Source organism: Poeciliopsis prolifica, unplaced genomic scaffold (genome assembly GCF_027474105.1).
Source record: "Poeciliopsis prolifica strain line A6 unplaced genomic scaffold, Auburn_PproV2 SCAFFOLD003, whole genome shotgun sequence".
In the NCBI taxonomy this organism is placed as follows: domain Eukaryota; kingdom Metazoa; phylum Chordata; class Actinopteri; order Cyprinodontiformes; family Poeciliidae; genus Poeciliopsis; species Poeciliopsis prolifica.
This window is the reverse complement of record NW_026562378.1, coordinates 8,635,457-8,659,277: the sequence shown is the minus strand read 5'-3', so window position 1 is coordinate 8,659,277 and position 23,821 is coordinate 8,635,457. Positions and strand designations below refer to the sequence as shown.

At 39.1% G+C, this 23,821-nt stretch overlaps 1 protein-coding gene across 2 annotated transcripts in view; it reads right to left on the bottom strand.

Moving 5' to 3' along the window:
• Nucleotides 1-20,413, bottom strand: part of LOC129352713 (vitamin D3 receptor B) — a 31,416-nt gene extending 11,003 nt beyond the window's left edge. The window contains exons 1-8 of one of the 2 annotated variants that reach the window (XM_055021829.1): nt 19,933-20,413; nt 19,557-19,623; nt 6,031-6,125; nt 5,658-5,805; nt 3,767-3,897; nt 2,207-2,403; nt 682-781; nt 22-202 (exon numbers count right to left, since the gene is read on the bottom strand). In XM_055021829.1, the coding sequence (XP_054877804.1) occupies nt 22-202; nt 682-781; nt 2,207-2,403; nt 3,767-3,897; nt 5,658-5,805; nt 6,031-6,088 (815 nt within the window). In that variant the 5' untranslated portion in view covers nt 6,089-6,125; nt 19,557-19,623; nt 19,933-20,413. The remainder of the gene's footprint in view (nt 1-21; nt 203-681; nt 782-2,206; nt 2,404-3,766; nt 3,898-5,657; nt 5,806-6,030; nt 6,126-19,556; nt 19,624-19,932) is intronic. The other variant, XM_055021835.1, reaches the window with a different exon arrangement.
• Between the last annotated feature and the right edge of the window lie 3,408 nt (nt 20,414-23,821).

Sequence of the window (23,821 nt, the reverse complement as noted above, 5' to 3'; positions counted from 1 at the left end):
ATATTCTTCATGCTGACGTACCTGAAACCGGGAATCATCTTGGCAAACCCAATCACTTTCTGTATACTGTAAGAGACCAGGTCAGCCAGGTGGGGAAGCATTGAGAAGCTGGAGCCTTCCTCGTCACTGGAGTCCAGGCTGTTGCTGTGTTCATGATACATCATCAGCAGGTTGTTGAAGCTCATTTTAGTGTCAACAGACTCTGCAGCGACAAATGAGTTCATGTTTAACACCTTATTAAAATAATGAGACACACAATGACACATAGATGATTAGGAAATAAATAAGCAGAGATTTGATGAGTTGCAGAGAGCAGCTTGGAAAACATATGGAGCATTTGCAGCTAGCGACGGTTGTTTTCCATAATGTGTCCCTGCCTGCTGTGTGTTTGTGCAAACTCAGACCATGTCTTGTGTTTCATTAGTGATGCATGCATTAATGAATGGCTGTTTACCAGTGGGAGTCAGGTGTCTGCATGCTACTTATTATTCGAAGGGGTTTGTCTGGAATCTCAACACTGTAGGCTAATTTAACGCCATAATCCACCATGTAGTTAAAAAAAAAAGCAAACATTAAAATGAAAATATGTTTCTCAAACTTTCCTGAGATATCATGACATAACTTTTTAGAATATTCAAAAATGAGGATAAACCAGTGTTTTTATTTTGTGAAGCTTTTTACCTGGAGAGTGACTGAAGGAGTCAGAGGAGGCATCAGAGAAGGAGTGGAGGGAGGCAGCTCTGCTCGAGCTTCGCGTCACTGGGCCCTCACGCACAGGAGGCTGCACAGGAGAGGGAGGCCTTTATGAAAGCTCAACCACAAAAACGGCCTTCCCTTGCCATTTTGCCTAAGATTAATTTATAGATGTGTGTCTCAAAAAAGTAGAATATCATCAAGAAAACATTTATTTCAGTAATTTGTTTTTAAAAGTGAAACAAGTGAAACTAATGATGTTCTTCAAGAGTGTATTTCCATAAACTTAATTATTACAGTTTGAGACAAATAAAAGTTTGACATTTTTCACAGAAAACTACAATGTCACATTGGGATTACTATGTAGCACGTCATGGAGGTGATCAACCTGTGGGTCTGATTACCCAGAGGCTGCTTTGACATAAGTCTTCAGATCATTTGCCTACTTTTGGACTTCTCTCATTTTGTTTTGTCAACATCCATAGATTCTGTGTCCACCGCTGATCCTCGAGACCTGGAGCCCAGCATATTTCAGAAGTGTTCCTGCTCTAACGTGTCTTAATTGGTAGGATTACCTTCTCAGTTGTGTTAATGACCGACTCATAAGTCAGATGGGATGAACCAAAGAACAGTTTCAAACATGAAGGACAGAAGCCCTTAAGGACTGAATTTTGACACTAATACTCTATTGGATTTATGTCTGGCAAATCTGCAGTCCGATCAAACACAGTACTGCAACAGTCAATAAAGCAGGTATTGCCAAGTCCTGACAGAAAATGAAAACAGAATCTCTATAAAGTTTTCCAGCAGAGGACATAGGACCCTTGAGAAACTGTGCAGCCATATTCTGATTAGACCAAGTAGGACACTTCTGACAAGTTTCAGGTTCAAGAATCTCTTAGCATAGAAAATATGAACATGTCCTGTTTACATGTGTGTATGGTAACTTATCAAACCCAACATAATAACATTATAGTGCTGGACTAAAAATGCAATCATTAATCCCCTACTGGGATCCCTTTATTTTTTTACATCATGAAAGTTGATTGTGGGATATGTGCACTTTCAGATTATCCAACTGAGATTGTGGAACCAACTCGGAGCTTTCTATTGATTATTATTTCTATACTTTCATTGCAGCAATATGCTTGCATATAGCTCTCTGAATTGATGCTGATGAAGTACAGAAATAATTATCTTCTCAGTGACATTCTAATTTAATCAGATGCACTTGTTTTAACACAGAAAAAAGTCACAAGAATGAATATGAGAGGAAGTTTAGTGGATGAGAAAATGGGATAAAATGAAAGGCCTGTTTCTGGTTTATGTGTACAGTATTTAAGAAGAGAAATCATTCAAGTGATTGTTCACAGGACTACTTTAGTGCAAAGTCAAAATGTTATGACTATAAGATAAAAGAAAGCCAAGATGGCAAATCACTAAAGTCAGTCTTTGTCATTTTAGCCCTGCATTGTGCTGATTTGATGTCGAGCAAATTAACTGAGACACCAACCCTAAAGCGGCAGAACTCAGCGTAGGATTCGTCGTATGTTTTGTGGTGTGCCTCCAGCAGTGCGGCAATGACGTGACTCTGTTCATCTGTGAGTCTCGGTCTCCGTGCTTCCTTTTCTGCTTCACGTTGTGCCTCCTCCTTCTTCCTCCGCTGAATCAGGTCCTTCTTTCTCTGCACTTCCTCGTCTGTCAGAATGACTGCAGGGCCAAGACGAAGAGAACGTTTGAAATCTACACCCAGAGTAAACTCAACTTCCAGATGAAAAAAAAAAGAAAAGAAAGAAAGAAATGCTTTCTTTGGGTAAAAATAGCACAAATAAAACAGGAGAAAAACCAAACAGGTCAGGTAAACCGATGGATGATAAATTATAAATAACCACACAAACAGAATCCATCCAAATATCAAAAACTGTTCAAAGGTACATTACTTGGGCTCAACACTGTGATGACAGGCATGTTTATGTTGCTTTGGGTGAAAGGAGGTTGTTATTCTCTGGAGGAAGAGAATGGGAGGGGATGGGTCTATATGGAGACCCCTGCTGCACTGAACAACCGAACACATTGTCTTTGTTCCGTTTGCTCCTTGTTGTTCTAGCCGCTGAATTAGCTCACAGAAACAGAGAGACGGCTCTTGACAACATGCTGCTGTTTTTGCAACAGTAACAGCCACATCACTGGCTCCTGTTCACATAAAGCTTACTGTAAGGTCCGTTGCCAACAAAATAAAATGAAAAAAAAGGTGAAGGGTGAAAAAACAAAACAAAACAAAACAAGAACATTCACCTGGCAGGCTGAGACCATTTGCATAAAAGAGAACTTTGGACAATATCCGGATATTAGCAGAAAACAAGACGAGATGTGCCTGCCATATGCAGACTATAAAAACAAATATAAAACTGTAGCGAGAAGAGGCCAGGATAGATCGCACATAAGGTGTTTAAACTTCAGATGTGGTATACTTTACACAATGCCGAGAGGCTCCACTTGTTTACACAAGGCATGTAAACACTCTAAAAAGGGGCAAAGACCCAGAGATACTTAACCTGAGTCGAAAGATTACATAACAGACAAAAGTCCCCCCACCCACCAGTCCTGATGAATGCATATACCAGTTGTACAACAAAAAGGGTGTTTGTTTTCTTTGCCATTTTCCCCTCCTCTGGAGAAATCAGATCTGATGTAATGGAAGTACAGTAAGGAAACATATTTCTTTATATTCTTTTGGTTGGAAGCTGCTTTTGTATCAAACCCTGGTATTAACTTTATTTATACACAGCATGTTGGGTAAATTTTAACACAGAAGCTCAGGTTTCCAACCAGATAATCTATTAACAAAGCCACACAATGAGCAAAAGAGCAAATTATAACGTAGCAACTAAATTTTAAAGTCCCCTACTTTAAGAGTTATAGTGTTTTTACGGCTGTTTGAAACTATTGAGGATTAAACTGAAAAATACTTGAAAACTTCTTGTAGGCGAATATCAGCTTAAACAAATTCCAGCTGCAAGGGTTAGAATCATGCACTGAAAATATGGGTCACCGGGTTTTTTTCCCCACTTACACTCTTTCATCATGCCAATGTCCACACAGCGTTTGAGGCGGCATGACTGGCAGTGACGCCTGTTGTCCTTGGTGATGGTGCAACTGCTGTTAAAGGGACATGTGAAGGAGGCCTTGCGTTTCATGCTGCGCCTAAATAAATGACATACATTTCAAAGGTTATTAAAATATGCCTGCAGTTCCTTGCAAAAGTTTTCAGAACCTTTGAACTTTTTTCCACCTTTTGTCACGTTACAACAAAGTGCGGCGTGTGTACTAATAGGGCAACCCAAAGTAGCACATAATTGTCGAGTGGAAGAAAAACATTGCGTTTTTCAACTTGTCTCAAATAAAAATGAAACGTGAGGCTGTGGGATTTGTATTCAGATCCCACAGCTTCTTCTCCAGAGAGTAAGAAGTAGCTGTTCAAGCTTTGAAAGTCTCAAGTCAAAGTTTACTGTGACAGACGATTGTAGAAATTGTGAAGAATCGTCTAAAGCTGTTTTCTGGGTAAACGAAAAATGTACTTTATTTTACAATTTAACTTCATCTTTATTAAAAGGGACACACATTCACAGTGTTTTGCACAAATATAATCAAGGCAGAAATAGATATGTTTTCCTTCAGGTCTAGGATTAAAAAGAAAAAAAAACAAAACTATAGACGTGTCATGGAATCTGAGGGTAAGAGAGAAGTTGAGCAAAACAGCGACGCAGAGTAATGATTTAGTCACACGAATATATGAGCATCTACAAACCCATGTGAGCTGAAACACAGATGAACGTGCTTTATGAGAGTTCAAACGAAGGCCATGTGAGAGACGAGGAAGGAGATTATTAAACATCCGTTTTTTTTTTCTGTTGTCCTTTTGAATACCGACACTGCTGGCAGGAACAGACGCAAATGTACAGAACAGACGCACAAACTTCAAAACAAAACGAAGGAAAACAAATTGTTACAGTTTTGTCTTTGCTTCAAATTTTAAACTTTTCCAAGTCAGGCAGCAGACAGTGGATAGGCTGTTAGAACGGTAGCCGCACAGCAACAAGGCTTTGGGTTCGATTCCAGAGGGAGTCTGCAGGTCTTTGCTGTGCATGAGAGTTTGCTCCAGGCCTTCAGCTTTTCTTAGATTGTCCAGAAAACGCATGACAGATTAGCTGCAACTTTAAATTGCCATCAAAGTGAAAGTAACTACCCCGTGAAAGCAAAACTCTAACAAAGTGGGCTGTGCACGTTGACACTGAGGGGCCAGGCCAAGTGTGGTGAACAGGGGGGGTTGAGTGGGGCTGTGGTCAGGATGAGGGAAAACACCATTGCAAATCTATTCACTTTGACACTATATCTGGCAACTTTCAGACTCTCTAGCAACTTCTTTTTCTCCAAAAAGAAACCTTTTCTGTGTTCTTGGAGACTTTCATGGCAACAACAGTGGAGCTCTGCCCTAAGTGAGTGCTGTGGTGAGCCCCTCCGGCTGTCAGTCTCACACAGTTATTCTGCAGCATAACATAACGTCGTCAGCAGTCAGAGCAGAAAGGAGATCCATTCCCGTCCGTGTGCACATTGCAAATAAATCACGTGCAAAGCTTCGAAACGATAAAGATCAATGCTCATCGTGTCAGGATACAGAGACTTCAAGTCTTGACTCACCAACGGCAGCAGGAAAAAGCTGGTGAGGTTTTTACCAGCAGGTTAGCTTTTTCCCGGAAAAACAGAGGCTTCTTCATACGTCCACACAACAGTATGTATGTACTGACTTAATTGTATTGTGCATCTTTTAATACATTTCTTTTTCATTGTACTTTATTTCGCCTTTGAAAATGTATTTGCTTTGTGTAAGGTCACTAAAATTCCACTCTTTTTCCATAGAGCTTATATACTATTGCAAGCCAGATTTTGACTGAATATTAGCATACCTGAAAAAGCCCTTGCATCCTTCACAAGTCATGGCATTGAAGTGGAAGCCAGTGGCCTTGTCACCACACACTCCGCAGATCCGTGGTACATTCCTGTCAAACTCATCAGGGGCCACGGTGGATGTACTCACAACGGAAGCCTCCATCACTGAACAGAAAGCAGCGAAAAGCAGGAGAGTGTTAACAACAAATGTGATACGCTGTATCTTAATTGGAAATAAAGAAATCACATCCCAGTCAACACTCCAGCATTGAGATACAGAGAAAAATCTATTTCAGCTTGATCAAGGTTATCTGCAAACTCTTACATGCACAGAGAAACATTGCTTTCTCTTGCCAACCAAGCTGTGTGTGACTCAACTTCCCAATTTACCCTTTGGAAGCAAAAGCAACTTCGGTGGTTTTGTCCAAGGGTGCAGAACTGAAGCCATATGAATCAAACGGAAAAAACTCTCCTTTGCACACCCCCTAACGAAAAGAAAAACAGGATTTAGGTTCTATTTGATTACACAGTGCTCCAATTACCTTTTAAACTTGGCCACGTGATGGGAAGAAGGAAAAAAAAAAAAAAAAAAACATGTCACCACAAGGCTAACATCCTCATAAACAAACAATCACTGTCCTTCACAAAGCTTCTCTCATTTCTTTCTTTGGTGCCTTTCACTGCAGTGAAAGTCGAGCAAATGATAGAAGGAGGAGGGGGACGTGGAAGGCCATGGTAAAGCAACACTCAACAAACTTGCAAATAAATCAAAAGCCAATGCTGCAAGGAGCCAGCTGAATAATTCAAGATAATTTGACACAGCTTTTCATCACTCACGTCCAATAATAAAGCTCACAAGAAGAGTAAGTAAGGATCAAGACGAATGTTTCAGCATATTCCGTTGTCGTTTTGCAGCTTAGATTCTTATAAAACGGAGTGGGAAGCCTTTACAGCTAAATCTGAGCAAGTCTTGTAAATTCTATGAACTGGACGCACATTTTTTTTATTGAAACTTTAAAAGGGTCTAGTTACTACATTTTTAAACACAGACGTCATTATTCGTAGTGGGTCAAGCTTGTACAGTAGCTGAAATGCACACCACATGCTTCAACCAAGAATATCGGACACATGTGTGGCTGCACACTGCTACATGTCTGCAAATACGAGTCCAGGGAATTCATCTGATGGATCGAACAGAGCTTTGATAAACAACAAACCACAGAGTAAATCTCAGACTGTTTGGTTTTGCTACTGAGCCAGAAAAGTCCAAGAGATTCAAACAAATATGAAAATTTAAAGGCTACTCTGAGGGCTGAAGAAACAACATTTCAGATATCAACTAAAAGTAATTTCTGAATAAGCTAGAATGTTTTCTAAAAGCGTTCTGTTCCCATTTCTTCCTGTGGACAGCGTGTTCCCATTTCTTCCTGTGGACATTTAGTCAGACAGTGTTCTGGCTAAGTGTCTAACGTCTTTATGTCTGGGGATGAATCAGAGAGGAAACCGGGGACAGGAAATTGTCCTACCGTTTATCGTCAATGGAAAAAAAAAAAGTATAAGAAATTTGGATTTATCATGAAATTTAACATCATCCAGAAAAACTGTAGATGTTATTGAGATTTCACTATTTTTAGAGATGTCAAGATATACTTTTTTTTAGGTGTTTTCGGTCAGTTTTACTAAACCATTAAAGTTTATTTAATGGTAGTGACTAATTTCAACTTGAACTTTTTTTTAAAAATCTACTTCTCTTTCTTTTACATAGAAAATTCCTGGGTGAAAATCTTTTTGGTTTCCATGATTGGTAGTTCATATAGTTGAGAAACAGCTTCCCCCCCATACCCCAGTATGTTTTACATGTCAAAACTAAAAACTGTCATCATTTTCAGTCTATAAAACACTTGGCAGCTTTATATATAAGTTAGGGACATATGTTTGGGATTACACAAGTAATCCTGCTGCATTCAAATGCAACAAATCTGAACCCTGGTTTATCTCTTTGTGAAATACTGTAAAAGCTGGAATCAGACCTCAATGACATATGAAAGTTGGTATTGACCACATGATGTGAATCTGTGCATCGACACTGTCATCAGTGAAAAATTCCTCCAAATGTCCCTCAGGGTGACATGGAGTACGTTTCATTTCACTGTGAAAGACATTAGCTTAGACAGGAGCCAATGTTTAATATCCTGGAGCATTTGAACTGCACTATGGTTATGGATACATCAGTGTTGTTTGGTATTTTCTGATGTTAAGTGTTTGGGAGTTATTGTGGTGTCTGGAGAGGTAATAAATTGCTACTTAGTCTTACATTTCTACAACAGTGGTTGGTTTGAGTATCAAATTACCACATTTACCATAATAGTCACAAATCAATATTCACTATCATGTAATGTTGTAATACCTGACTGGTATAAATGGAATAATCCTTAATAATAAAGTATCCTGTAACAGTTCGACTGCCCTAAAGCAATCCATCCACAGCAAACATCAGTCACAGTGAACCAAAAAACCTATTTACTCTAGTCTATTATTGAATGACGACTGAAGTCAGTCCTTTCTGACTGCATTCAGCCTTGACAGGTCATTACAGTGAATGTGCAGAAGAATTGAGAGAGCTCTAAATAATGCAACAGCTTATTAGACTAAATGTATACTCATTCCGGTCTTCCAAAGGGAAAGCAGAATAAAACTTTTTTTTTTTTTCCAGCTTCGAAATAAGCGCTCACTCTTGACTGATTCACATATCATTGAAACGCTATTAAGCACAGTCAAATAACTGACTGGCAATATTTCCAAATATTCCTTCTATATTGTTGTATATGTAATATCATATTACATGACAATTTTGAACAGGAATAGAGTTGAGTTGTGAATATACTGGTAATTAGGAAACTACAGCATTTGCAGAATTGATTTTGTTTTTGTGCAAAATCTTATAAATTAATAAAAGGTTCAGTTTTTTCCACAGAAGATGGACAATTAGTACAAGGTACTTATAGTCTCCAGAGAAACATCTGAGTCTTTACTGTTCAGCCAAGAACCAGAGCAGAGATTAAGATTAACACACGTGGTTTTTGTCATGATCCTCATCACGACATCCAATCAGGTCAAACAGGATGTGACGGGTGCGTTCACATTCACAGAATGACACTCTGAAGGTAGCTTATCTCACACACCTGACTCGTATTAAAAGAAATATGTAAAAATCTTAACCAAGTGAACACTCATTTCAAAGACGGGTCTTCCATTTTAATTTCTGTCACGATGCACAAGGTTTTTGAGGAAGGTCCTCTTGTCTCTACGGTGGTTACAGTTCAGATGAGTGATTTTATATCCTGCCACTCTGTCTACTTTAAAAACATAGTTATGAACAAAGCAACTGAAGAGTTCCTGCACATTTTAAATCAAAGAAGGCAAGAAACATAACAGTACACTTGCACAATTACTGTCAAAAGTGTATGCCACTGAATCTAAGGTCAACACAATTGTCCAAATTTGACTGGTGGGCAAGTATCATCACCACACTGTTACGTTCACAGTGAATAGGATCCTCTACAGGGAAAGGATTTCCAGACCAGCATTTGGAGTTTTAGTTTAATGTTGATTCATCCTCCTGTGCACAAGCCTGCTTGTAGAGATAGAAAGTAATTTTGTTGCAAGTTGTAAAAGGTAAGGCCCAGCGCATAGCGTCCACCAAATGGATAAAATGAATCATATCTGCTTTTATGCCTGCTCTCTGTGGAAGAGTGCATGCCTGCAACACCGAAGGTGTGGCCTTGAAAAATAATTCTTCACGTAACTCCAGTGAGCATGTGCATAGAGGGCGCTTTCAAAAAAATCGTAAAAGTTAATTAACACTGACTTTTAATGCACATGTTTTTGTGGAGTAGGATGAGGGCCAAGAGGCCCGGCTTTCTAGCTTTTTGAAACTTTTCATGGGGGAACACCTGGAAAAAAAGGGGGTATGAACCATTTGCTAATTCCTGCACAAAAGTAAATGACATCTTGGTTAACAAATTCAAACTGGAATGAAAACCACTTTACTTTCTAGTCTGATTTGGGGTTTTTTATTCATCACAATTGGAGAGACTATAAATCATCAATAACAAGCCTTGAAAGGCAACACAGTTAACATTTTTAACACAGATGGAAATTAGCCCTGGGCTGCAATCTGGGGTTTTCACAAATCATCTGCTTTGGTTCAATAAAATGCAGTATCTCACTATGCCAGTTAAATTTGAAACTGAATCACAGAATAAAGAGCTAAAATACGTCCCTCCTTTACAAACGTAACTAGACCCACCACCCTGAAATACCTGGTTTAACATATTTGGAGGTTTTACTTTCTGTCTTCCATAAGATACATAGAAACAATGCATGCTGACAACATACTGGACCCTTAGAGGTCACCTACGTTTTCTTTCAAGGAGTCAGCAACAACTGGTTGTGTACAAGCTGAGGAGGGTCATGTCTCAATGGAATATTTCAACCACGGCCTTAAGAGTAGCAGGGTAAGCCTAGCCCTAGGAAATTTCCTAGTAAATGGGGTTAGGCTTTGGATACACATCGAGGTCACATCTTTGTTTTGGTCAAAGTAACAATTTATGCTACAGTACATTTTGAGAAGTGTGGTTTCAAACTCATACTTCTTCTGTAAGACATGTTTTGTTTAATCATAACATTTTCAATTGAAACTTCATTACTTTAATTAATGAACAATTAAAGTGTTTCTATGTTAGCTTCACAGACATTTATTGAAGCTAAACTATTTTGGCATACTTTCATTCACCGAGATGTCGTCCAGGACTGCAGTGATTAGTGTAGGAGCAGAGAGAGCCGCATGAGTGAAGTCATATTAATGACATAATTGCAACAGGATAAAAGCAGATGGAGGAGTTTTTGTTTATGTAGTAGAGGAGTGACCTCTGTCAGACTGACCTCCTGTGTCGCTACAACCGACTGTACCCCTTTGCTGCTTGTGGAAAATTTAACGAGGAGTCGCGATCAAAAGACGACGATCGACACAAGAGGAATGTTTCTGATCATTTCAAAAGCAGGCTAAAAATACACCATCATAATCCGCTTCAGTTACTGGCTAAATATAAATAGTCCAATCTCTGACAGCTCATCATCTCAAGAAGGATCAGGAGGGGAAAGAAAGCAATTTGATGTCCATGTGGGAATTGCATTTATAATATGATTTACCTCTGCTGGTCCTCTTCTGTCACAGTTAGGAATCAAACTGAAGATTTGGTAGTCAGATGCTGTTTATGTGGACTGATCAGTGTAACTAGCCTCATGTCCTCTGCATGTGTGAGAAAATGCATATTTTTATGTAAATGCAGCTCTTTCTGAATATTTGTGGGATCAATGTGTTAGAGGTAAATGATTATGACCTGCACACCTTTAATCATTCGGCTCACCCAGTGAGAGATAATCTACTCAGGGAGACATTGACAATGTTGCACTGATATACAGGATTACGCACATTACGCCACAAGTAGTTGTGAAATCAATGAAAAAGATAAAATGCTCCTCTCCATTCCACACATTCAAGTCGCCAAGTTGGTTTGACAGTTTGACAAAACCACAGCAAACAGTCATCACAGGCCCTCGCTACTTCACACAGACAGGTGAAGAGCCTGTCACTGTTCGAGAATCCAACAAAACATGGTGCCTACACACGTGATTATTGTAACTCCTTAAGAACAACTGCAGTGAGTACCAACAGTTTTAATAAATTTGGTTATTTTAGCATATTACACCCCGCTGTTAATCTAACTCTATCACTACATTTTTTTTAAAGTTACTTTACAAGCTGAAATCAGCACTTTACATGTAACATGTAAAAACATACATTATTTGACATTAAATGGAATTAAAGTTTCACATTTTTAAGTCAGTTGTCATTACCAGTTATTTCCATTTGATAAATGATATAATTACTTCTTTTTTTATAATGCCTTCTCCGAATTCAGAGGTTAAGATACATCCAGATGATTTGGTAGAATTGCCTTTAAGGATGCTTTCTCACTGGGACGCTCCAGGCACCCTGATTGGTTGTGGAAATGTAGAACATTTTCACTTTCACAGTGAAAATGGGCCAAATCACCTGGGTAATGTCATGCAGTTACAAAGGCTGCTCATTTGGGGCGCTAGCACAAGAGGCTGGCTTTAGAGAGCAGCAAGTAAGGGAGGCGGCTTTCACGCACGTTGCTTTATACAAATAAGGCAAAAGTAAAAGCTGGGAGTTGAAAACTCCAAAGTGCCAAAGTCCTGCTTTTCTTACAGATCCACTGAGCAAGAATTTAAAGGATTTCAGATCACATATATGTCTGTAAGTCCCAGGTATGAGCTAAGTTCCCTCCTGGTTCTGGTTGGCTCAAAGGTCCAGTTTGAAAGCAAACCACATGAGGGTTCATTTACAAGCAATAAGAGGCCCACGTTTTCCTCAGCCCAAAGTCAGGTTTATTGGTCCCCACCAGAGCCAGATATGCTTTCACACCTGCCCAAATGAAGCATACTATCCGAGGGAGGGGGTAGTTCATTTACAGCAGACCTAACAGCTTCAACAGCACGGGTCAAATGTTTTAGATATCCACCTATGAGCTTCTTTCAACAGACCTATAACAGAACTTGTGTAACTGTTTAAGAACAGTCTTGTTTGGACACACTCTTTCAGCTTTTCCTACAAGATTTCAGTAGGACTGTGATGAGGGTTTTCTGAAGCCCTTCACATGATAACAGACATTGTGTTCTTTCTTCATGATGCCATCATCTTGTGCACCAGTCAGGATATTGCAGGAAAAAACACCCTCATAAAATGAAGGAGCCAAACCCTGTACTTCATAGCTGGGATGGGTTGTCTGGCTTTTAAGCTTCCATCTTTTTCCTCCTAATATACTGACAATCACTACTGTAAGGCGACACACTTCAATTCTAGCTTCGGCAGATTACAGCACACTTCTCCAAAAATGAAGATGTCGCTGACAGAGATCTGGCTTTTGATGTCGTTTTTGACTTCATAGCTTGTTCTGATCGCCCTTTTAGCCCATTTTGGTACAAGACTCGTCTCATAATGGATAATAACAACCGTATCAGGATTTTGCAAGGTCTTTTGCTTTAGTGCTGGCACTTAAACTGATATATTTCAAAATAACATTCATCTTTGAGGTACAGAATAATGGTTGGACTTTGCCATGGTGCTTAAACTGAAACATGTTTGAACAGAAGGAAGTAACACCTTCAGGCATCTGGAAATTGTACCCAGAATATAAACCAAAACTTGTCGAGGTTCACCGTTCTTGTCCTGATACCTTGGCTGATTTCTTTTGATTTGCTCATATTCCAGACAAAGACACAATGTGTATGAGGTTTGCCTTAAAATATTTTTATATGGTTGCTTCTTTTCAACTTAAAAGTGAAATGTTGTGAACCAATCAGGAGCTAATAAAAGGCAGACCACTATATTGTGGGCTTTTCAGAAACTTAAAAGTCATAATAAATGTCTCAAGCTTAATAAGCAATAAAACAGAAAAACTTTAATTATTCTGGGATTTAGTAAAGGAATAATTTTGGTAATCAGAAAAGTTGTTTTTTTTTTTGTTTCAATGTCGGACTTGAACTCTCTACCACGCTGATATTAATTGATTCATTAGCCAGGCTGACTGCTCTGGTAGAGTCTGCAGTCAGCTGCTTATGTGACACATAACCTGCAAACTATATGTAAAAATTGAGTTAAGTAAAGAATGGAGATGGTCTTCTTTGGATTTTCTTTGAAAGGTCAAACTCATAACTGAAAACGTCAGCTATATAAAGTTATTGGGTAACTAAATTAACTTGTGATTCAAAGGTGGAGTCCATTTTACTTAAATAGCTTTTAGCCAAAAAAGCATAATCAAAAAACTGAAACATTTCTAAAAAATTGCTTGGAACTGAATGTATTTCCTGTTCTTTGAAAGATATATATCAAACATATATTTGTCGTTCACTGATATATCCCGACATAATAAATCTAATATTAAATAATAAATGTTCAAATAGAAAAATTTGCTCCATGTGAAAGTCAAGAAGTGACTTCAAAATGCATTGTGAAGAAAGAGGCTTTTGAACCAATAGCCTGGATTCAATAAATATCACCAATTTAAAAAGTTACTCAAAGAAACGATCTAGAAAGCTATAAAGCAAAAGCAAAGATGTGTTTCAAGGTCTGAGAGCATCAGCAGCAGTGGCTGTTGAGTGAGCAAAGAGACCTGCTACAAGTATGCAACGCACCACAAACTAACTGCAGCATATCATTTTAACTGGGTGTTGAAAGCTGTAAAGTAAAGACGCAACCCCAATTCTGACCAAGTCCTTGAAGGAAAGGATAGGGAGTTTCCTCTTCTGCTACCCCAACAGATTAACTCTGGAAGAACAAGTGCAGCTTTGCATGCTGACTCATCTTTTCCTCATTTTATTTCATGCTGGCACATCTGAAATTTTGCAAATGCTTATAATAAAGTATTACAAGTCTAAGCTGAGGAAATGGCACTCCAAGACAACATTCTGCTCAACACTGAAATGTATCACGTGTTGCACAACTAGAAGGCCTAATAGTAATAAATGATAGAAATCCATCGTGTTTAGGGGGGTGTCCCACCAAAATCTGCATCACACTCACAGAAAGTGACCACACTCCCATGTAACTTCATTTAGTGTGAACTTCTCACGCCGTCTGGAGTCCTGTGAGATTAGCTAATTGTGCTGCCTCTAAATTTATGGCATTTTCAGCTGTTTTGTAAAATGCTTTGTGAAAAATATTCAAACCACTTTTTGTCCACATTACAGCAATGAAATTTAATATATTGAACAGAGAACTTGGTGTTTCTCTTTTTCTTTTCGGCAACTGAAGACCTGATGTGTTTCATGAATTCTATAGAATAGAATGATTCGACTGCCACTGCTGGATTAAGCGTGATTTAGATTTGCAACTAGAAATGTTGAGCCATGGTCAGATGACACTAATATTTATGGCTGCTGTGCAAACTGTCTAAAAAGCATCATGCTGTGGATTTCTGTTTCATCGGTTAGGAAACAGAAGGAGATAAAATTTGTTAGAAAGCATCTAATGAAAAAAACATTTTACCAGGCTACAAAATACTTTAGAACCTGGTGAGAAACCTAACCTTTCAGGAGTACAATAGCCCTAGACATATAAATAAACATGGAACTTTTCAGATTTGTTTTTGTAAAAAACCTAAAAAAAACTATTAAAACCATGCATAATTTTCCTTCAGTGTCCTAGTTTTTGTCAGCCTATTATGTCAAATCCCAACTTGTTGTATACTGAGAGAAATGCGAAGAAATTTACAGGATACAAATAATTCTGCAACCACAGATGATATAAAGTCTAAGAAACCACAAGAGAGACTTATTCAAATAAAGCAAGCAGTAATCATAAAAATTACCATCTTCCCGGCTAGTAAAAAGCAAAACTGTGATCTCCTGCTGCAATACTGGCAACAACTAAGATTTTAAAGTACACGTTAGTGTCAATGCAGACCATGGCAAGAGACTGGAGCCAAAAGAATTTGGATCTTCATAAGTCAGTCAGAAGAAACATGGATATCTAAGCTGCAAAAAAGACACAGCAGCTAATAGGATAGATAGGTTTCAATCAAAATCAATACTAAAGGATTAAAAAACCCTTTGGGAATCCACACCCACCATCAAACAAACCTAATTACACCCCATGCGCTAAAATGAAACATGAACATAGAGAGAAAATGATATCAAAAAAGTGAGCAGAGGGAACAAATCAGCATAGTGTAAAAAGACACAGAAGAGCAAGGGGAAAGAGGGAAATAAAATTAAAAAAAAACTCTGGCATCACATCCTAAGAATGTCAGCAATGAGCCTACAGACTACATCCCAACATGTTAGAGTCAAATTCAGGATCCCATCAAGACCTATAGCAAAAGAGGGGAATAAATGAACAACTGAATGAAAGAAGGGGGGCAAAATGACAATCCAATAAGCATCTTTATTCTATATCATATGATGCAATACCACAAATTGTTTTGAAATTGTTGCGTGCAGTCAAACATTTTCTCATTTAAAGGGAAAATTACCACACATAGAAAAAAAACAGAGAAAAACATAAAAGTGGAAATGGAGGGAAAAAAAGAAAACAAGAGAATCAGAAGGAGAAACATAAGACGTGTTTTACTGCATACCTCAAACTGGGTCGCTACGAGTACAGCAGAGATCTGAAACACATCTGATCTGGAACGGCCCAGGTTATGGAGAGAACTGGCCAACAATGGAAATGCATGGCTTTTTGATTCACACACGGTACCTCACACAAGACCACAATAATAGAAATAAGAAAAAAAACAGAAAAGAAAAATATATATACATTTCAAAACAAGATGAAGAACAAATACAAATACATTTGATAGAATTCTGCGCTGTACAAATGTCCTTAAAAAAATGCACAAGGGACAGTTGTCTGGGGACGACAGACAAAAAGAGACTATGTGAATCGAACAACAACAACGTACACAAAACGAGTCTGTAATGCAGCTAAACAACTGGCGGAGCAGACTAGTCCAGTCCTGTCTCCTCACTTGTCTCTCATTCTCCCTCCTGCAGCCTCCACGGTTCTATCTTATGCTCTTTTCCTATGATCACAGGGAGCATGTTACAGCAGCAGTAATAGCACATGACAAGGTGACCTGTGCCCCACACAGGATGGGCTAAACTGGGGTAGAAGAGGTGCTGGGGAGGGGCCAGGGCAGGGGACGGGGGGGTTCATCATGTCCCGTGTCCAGCCCTATGGTCTCTACAGCCCCCTTCACACCCCCCACAACGTTCAAACACCCAGGCTCCGCTGCTGGCCAGCAAAGGGAGAGGGGAGGCAGTAACGGCAGGCTGCCCCCTTTGTGCTGGGCCCCTTGCTGGACTCTGGAGAGGGGAAAAAGACAAGGCAGGGAGAGGCCCGCTCAAACACACACACCAAAAAGTCCCTTTTATGTCAGTGCCGAATATGACAAAGAACGCACATTTTATAACACGCCGAGTTCAGCACACAGACCCCGACAGAGAGACGTGGTCATGTGGCAGGTGGGTGCAAAAGCACTTAGTCCAAAAGTTATGTAACCCTCCATAAAACACTGTCTCTTATTCAGAACATACTTTTCATAAAAACAAACACACATTTAGGACACAAGTTATTTACAAGAGGTAGATTTTAAATTATTTTGGTTTTGTTAGGTAATAAGAAAGGCATCTCTAAAAAGAAAAAGGAGTATTTTTTTTAATCTATTTTAATTACTTTTTATTATAATCTCCACATCTTGTCATCAGGGGAATAAAATGTTGTGGGTTTATCTATGTTTGATTACACAAAATTGAAAAGACATTAAATATTTCCATGACATAAACTGCCCTGTTTGTTCTCTGAGAATATTTTTGGCATAACTTGAACTTCTGTGAAAACATATGCCGCCAGTTTGATTTATTCTTGCCAGAAGCATTTAACCACAAAAGGTAATTGAAAACATAAAGACATTAGGAGGAACTTAACACGTCGTTAGTTTCAAAGCAACTGAACAAATGTGGAAAGCTACACACAAGCACATAAGCAGATTACACAGGGTCTTTGCAGTTACGTTAAGTAGCGTCATATACTATACTACGGTCACATGTAGAATGAAGCAACCAACTACAGTAAATTTTTTTTTTTTTAAAAAGCACACAAAAAAACAGGAGTAGGCAGTGGGAGGAGTGTTTAGGTGTTTCTATAGGCTGTACCATCTCCAGCGGCACACTGATCTGTAAACAATCTGCTACAACTTGATTGAAAAGTACAGGGTCTCCCTGTTATGACATCTGAGTAAACGTTTACCTCAGTCTGATAAAAAGAAAATGATCTGTACTCCAGCGACCGCTTGGTGATGAATTCAGTTTCAATGGTTACCCGAGTTTAAACTTTGTTTAAGTCAAGGTAAGTGTATTTGCATAGCACATTTCAGCAACAAAGCAGTTCAAGTTAACACTTAATTTATGTGACACAAAAGTCAGATTCAATTCACCTTATAACATGTTCATAACACACCAAGTAATCCAACAGTGGGTAAATAGTTTGGAGTCGAAAAACATTCCCTAAATCTTTAAATGTATCAACAAAACAAACTAACCAGCTTGAAATGAGCAAAGGAAAATCCCCCTGCTGCCACTAATTATGTTTAATCCCTTCACATTTACTTTCTAACTCTTGAGCAGCTAAGTGTGATGTTGTCTGTATCTCAAATAAAAAGAAAAGGCTTTGAGCAGATATTGATTATTCATCATAATCAACAGTGGCAGGATTCTGCAGTGGCAGGATTCTGCAAGACTGATAAAGTGATTGCAAACAGCAAAGTACATTCGGTCTGTAACTGTGGCCCAGATATCACTTTCTTCTCAATCAACCCAAGAGAGGCCAGTGAGAATTGCGAGGAAATCATTTTGTAGAACACATTGGTACAAAAAGTGGCACCAGAAAGAAAAAAAAAATCTTTACAGAATGTATAAGTAAAATCAAATCAAAAATCTTTCTTTTGATTCGAGCTACAAATAAGCTTCTTATTTAGATGGATTTGATTAGCAAATCTTTAGTTAAGCCTGGAAGTTACAAGACAATAATGCCTTTGTCCTTTATCTTCAGGGAGTGACATAACCCGTCCTTTAGGTTTTTGGAAACTTTGCAAGAAAAAAAATTTATTCCCATTTTTCCTTTTCTGAAAGTATGTTCCATCTATAGTTTCACTGCACTCTTGGTGTGTTTAATATCATTTTAAAATAGTTTATTATTTTTGATTTAAAACCTCTACTAGAACTTTTTTTTAACTATTTATGCCTTTTTCTAAAGACTTGGTGCTAAAATTGTGGTACAAATATGACTAGAATTTCAACTTCCTGTGTGGCACTTTGTAGATATAAGACATTTCAAAGTAAATATGAACAAATTAATCCTCATGCAGAGCTCAAAAATAACCAACAGACATGTTGCTCTTTCTTCTTTTCATATGCAACTTTTTAAGAGGTTTTGCTAATAATACCTACTACTCTAGTGTTTCCTTGACCTTTCAAACCAGCGTTGTCTTTTTTATAGAGTAATAGCGCGGTTTAGCTGCTTTTCATTTACTTCCTTAAATAAAAAGCCACTCAGCAATTTCCTATATAGTTAACCATTACACTTCTTACTTTTAGGGCTCAGAATTTAAGTTCTGCACCATGGGACAATCTTGCAGCAATTAACCAAATTGTACTTGCTGTACGATTTGAAAATGAAAGCAGACTTTTCCCTCGAAGCTGATTGTTAGAAAATGTGTCCATAAGACCCCAATAAATAAAAACCAACTAGTAGGAGTTATTTGGGTTTCTTCAAGCCATAATCTGTCATGAGACAACTGTCCAACACAGGGATCAGGACCAAAACAAATGAAAATAGAAGTAAGTTGACATACGGTGTAGAATTAAACTCAATAATACATTAGATTTGAACATACCACAAATCATTACCACAACATATAATAAATTAAGTACACAGGTATGAAATGGGCTCGTTTACAAATACAAAAAGATAGAAATGGCAATGTGTTGGTGAAAAAAAATCGATGTTTCAATTGAGTAAGTCTTCACCTTATTTAGCTCATTAGGGTTGTTTTTTTTTAGTGCGTCATGTTATCAAACGCTTCCGTTTTTTTTTTTCTAAATCTAATTCTAGTTAGTTTTTTGCAGTGATTAGGTCTGAAAAGTTCAGCATAACTAAGCAATAACACGTCAAATACACACATAAGAACGTTCTCGCAGCGTTGCAGCCCCGCATGTCCGATTTGTGAAGACTTGAAGAAAGCAAAAAAGGAGAAAAGAAAATGTCTCACCTGGGGTTTTAGCATGTCCTCGCGCTGTTTGTAAGACTCTCTCTTCGCCTTTCCCAGGTTGTTAATCCTGTTTGGTAAAAGGAAAAAAAAAAAGCAAAAAGCAAAATGGTATGTCGCAAGTCACTGAGTGTTGCCTTTACCCTCGGACCTGACCTGCAGTCACTCTGTTTATGTAACACTGAACTATTTTCAACAGTAACATACACACACTGAAGTGATCTTACGGCGATCAGGCAACTGCGTAGGTAAACACACTGATGAAAAAAAACAACTCTTGGACACATGTTCCTCGTAAGCTATGGGGGCGAGTGAAAAAAAAATCACAATAATTCAAACCACGACTTGAGCATTCCTTCAGTGCCTGCGAGTTTCATACCTCAGCTCAACTTTTCCCCATGAAGACCGTGCAGCTTTTTAATCCTCTTTAGTTGTGGTTCGTCGTCTTTGTGCTTTTGCAATGCCTGTCCCCCTGCATACTGTGCCGCTTACGAAAAGAAAAACAAAAAACAAAAAAACACGACCACGCTACGTACGGTACACTTCAAGAAATGTAGAAAAGACTTCCGACAGAATACGTCAAAACTAGAACGCCCTTCCAGGCGCTGGCACATATACACACGCATATACACACGGGGTGGGTTGTAGTAGCTAGCATTAGCGTGGCTAGCTGCCTGCTTTAACCCTCAAGACGGCTGAGACTTCGGCCGGATAATAAACTCCCAACCGACGAACACGGCAAACGGGTAGATACCAGGCGAAAACACAGAAAACTCGAGCGCACCTGCAGCATTCCGACAAGAAATAGACTAATCCTCCTTCCACTGGACCCAAATAGATGGCCATTACTTTTTGTTTTGCACCGCCCCTCCTCCTTTCGCTCTCTACGGGGGAAAAAGGGATTTTCCCCCTCATAGCCAATCACAGCCCGGCGTGGTGTGAGTCCTGTTTCTTGATTGGTGGAGTTTGTTGTCAAGCTCCCATCTGATTGATCGGATCAGGTGCTCGTAACACAATCGCCGCCCCGTCAAACAGGGGTGTGTCTTTACGTCAGAGGTAACGAAGAGGTAAACAACTTTGACCGCGTGAGGTTTAAAGCAACATGGGTACACCGCTGATCTCTGAATCGGTGACAGATCTAAAGCGCGGATTACCATGCTCACGCTGCCAGCTGTGCTGCTGCTTCGTGGGTCGAAATGAACAGTTTCAATCAGTCTTTGTGCGACCATACGCAGCAGAGCGGAGAGTCTTTGTTTCCATTTGCATCCGCCTTGGAAATTCAGAAAACCCCATTGCAACAGCAATTGTCATCACGCAGTTGAAACCTTAAGCCCCAGAGATGCCGAGGTCCGCGAGTTTTATTTAATGCTTCATAAATATTTTTTATGTCTCCTTTGTTTTCTCGACAGTTTTAAATGTGTGCGGCGAGGTGTGCATATTGTAGGGGTGTGTCTTCTCCGCAGTACGGTGGTAGGCTGGATCCAGGCGATTCAGTCGCATGGCGATGCTGCTATGCATTTGCTTGGCATGAGGAAGAGCTGCGGAGCTGACATTTAAAATGAGATCAAATGCGTTTTCTCGCCACCCTATGGGTTTTGGTTTCACATTGTTTTTATTCGCATCTCGGATATATGGCTATAATGAGGGTGTAAGTTTGCGGGTGTGTGTGGTGCGTGTGTGTGCGCATAAGCACTTGATCATGGTGCAAATGAAGCGATCAAGATTCAGAGGGGTGCCAGTGTTCCTCTATTAGGTCTTTGTGTGTGTCGGAAGTACAGCTAAAAACATTGGTTTGCAAATTAATTACTGACTTTCACTGTTTAAAATTCAGTGGTGTTAGAGAGAACTGACAGCCTGGACTCTTTCTTACATGTTTGAATACATTCTATAACATATCTTTGGCATATTTTTGGCAGATGGTTTACTTTAAGCAATATGAATCAAGCGATTTAAAAAGCAGAACAAAGCTAAAGAACATACATTTTCTCCAGTTTTTCAGTAATGAGATAGGAATGCTTAAAATGACCAATAGGCATATTAGAGAAAGATCAAAGGATTCTGAAAAAGGCTTGCCCTGTATGAATCTTAGACATTTAGTCTGAAGTGCTCCCTACTGCTAACAAGAGAGTTTAACTATGCCAAGATTTAAACATCTGTCTGAGGCTTTCAGGAAGAGGGTTGTAGAGCATGTATGTCTGGAAATTTATAGAGGTCTCAAAAGAAAAATCAGTCCACCTTCCCAGTATGACCTGGTCTGGCCCTCCAAGCAAGTTCACAAATCATTAGCTCTTTGGTTACAAACTGAAAAGAAATAAAGCTGAGAGTAAAACTAAAAGCAAAAAACCTGAGATGGGTTACCATTAAAGCTTTTCACAAAGATAGAAAATTAGTAGGAAAACCTAGTTTTGTTGCGAAGGACCTGTTTGACTTTCCAAATAGTGTCCTTTTCAGCTGGTTCTGCAGTCAACCGCAGCGCTATCAAAGTAGTTACAAAATCTGGGGATTTAGCCAGCTTATAAGAGAGGTTTCTACATGTTCACCACGAGTTTCAGTCTTTCTGGTGAAGAGAAAACACCACTTTCATCAATTCATCCGGCGTGTGAGGGAATAAGTTGGTTTTCTGTACAGAGAACTGCTCACCACTGAGCATTCATAATTATTTTTAACACAGTGCTATGCTCTGAGCTCATAATCTCAGTGAGTGCACCCAGAGTGAATAATGCAACAAAAATCCCAAATCTGCACTGATCACACCAAGGCTCCAAAGTCTCAAGTTGGTTTTAATGGGTCGCAATAAAACAAATACTGCGTAATTGCATCGTAAACTCTTTCAAGCACAGCTTGTGCTTTTCCTTTTCTTCCTCCTTCTTTTTGTCATCCTCTTTCCTCAACTCTGAGTACCAAGCCAGGTTTTCTCTGACAGCAAGACAAATAGACGTAGGACTTAGACACATGCTTGGAAAAACCCACACCATTGTCCAGTCCTTCAGCATTTGGCTGTAAATGTACAATTTGGAGGTGTGTGCACTATCATTTTTGAGGCAGAACTTTATTTCTCTGTGAAATCCAGAGCATACTGATATATATGCACATGATGACTGAAAATGTTGCAGGTTTTGGTCATTTAGTTTGTGTGTATTTTTCTTTTCAGCTGCTTTAGATCTTTTTTATTGCAGGCAGAAAGTGATGGCAGCAGAAGCCGAAAGCATAAAGATTAATTACCTTAAGTGCTGGCTGCTTGGCGTGGATGTAATTGGGGTGTGGTTTTTGGGCAGGCTAGGCCAAAGCTCCTTCTGACTCATGAATGACCCGTCCACAGTATGACCTGATCACTCGACATGCATAAACCATCAGTGGATCTACAGGGCTTCTACAATACATTTTGCATTCAGGGCTCTTGATAATGCTCCATCGTGATCTCATCAGGTTTGTGCATACCTAAAACAATATTGGATCTCTCACATGGGATCACGATGGAGCACTGCATTCTTGGTGCAAACCAGAAGATTTCTCCAAAACCTGGCAGGGAGCGTCTTCATTCTTTGCGATTTGGTAACTGGGCGCACAGTGCTTCCTTTGAGGTTTCTGAATTTTTGATAAGTATTAATGAGCATGAGAAAACTGATACTTGAAACATCCCTTACCTGTGTTTTTTTGGCATAAATATCAAATCCATATTGTTGTTTCATGTAAAGAAACTCTCTTCATAAGATGCTTTATGAGAACAAAGCTTCTAAGTTTACATACTAAATTAAGATGATTTTTTTTAATCAAAGAAAATATTGTCCATTTCCCTCTGTTTACCTTCAAATATACACACATTTTATAACACAGCACGCATACCTCGAATGCAGCATTTTGTTTACCTGAACTAGGAGTCGAGGTGGTGTAAAAAGCAAAGCCAGCTTCCCCAACTATGGCTCTCTGCAACATTTCCTCCCCCCCTTTTACAATAGAAGAGGGCTTCCATGTGTGTGGCAGTAAGGTCAGTGAAGGGGGCCTGAGAAGGTGAAGGTCAGATGTGCATCAAAAGTGTAAACACCATAAAGACCCCAGATAAGGAGGGAAGGGGGACATGTGAGGGAGGCCAGTCTAAACTGTGCACGCCCAAAAGAGCACAAAAACAAGAGCAGAACAGAACACGGACGCAACATTGAGGCATACTGTATGTCTTTACCGCCTTGTGTTTTGAAAGAAAAATACAATTTTATAGAAATATTTTTTTTTGCTGCTGCATACTCTTGTACAAATGACAAATTGAGGACCTG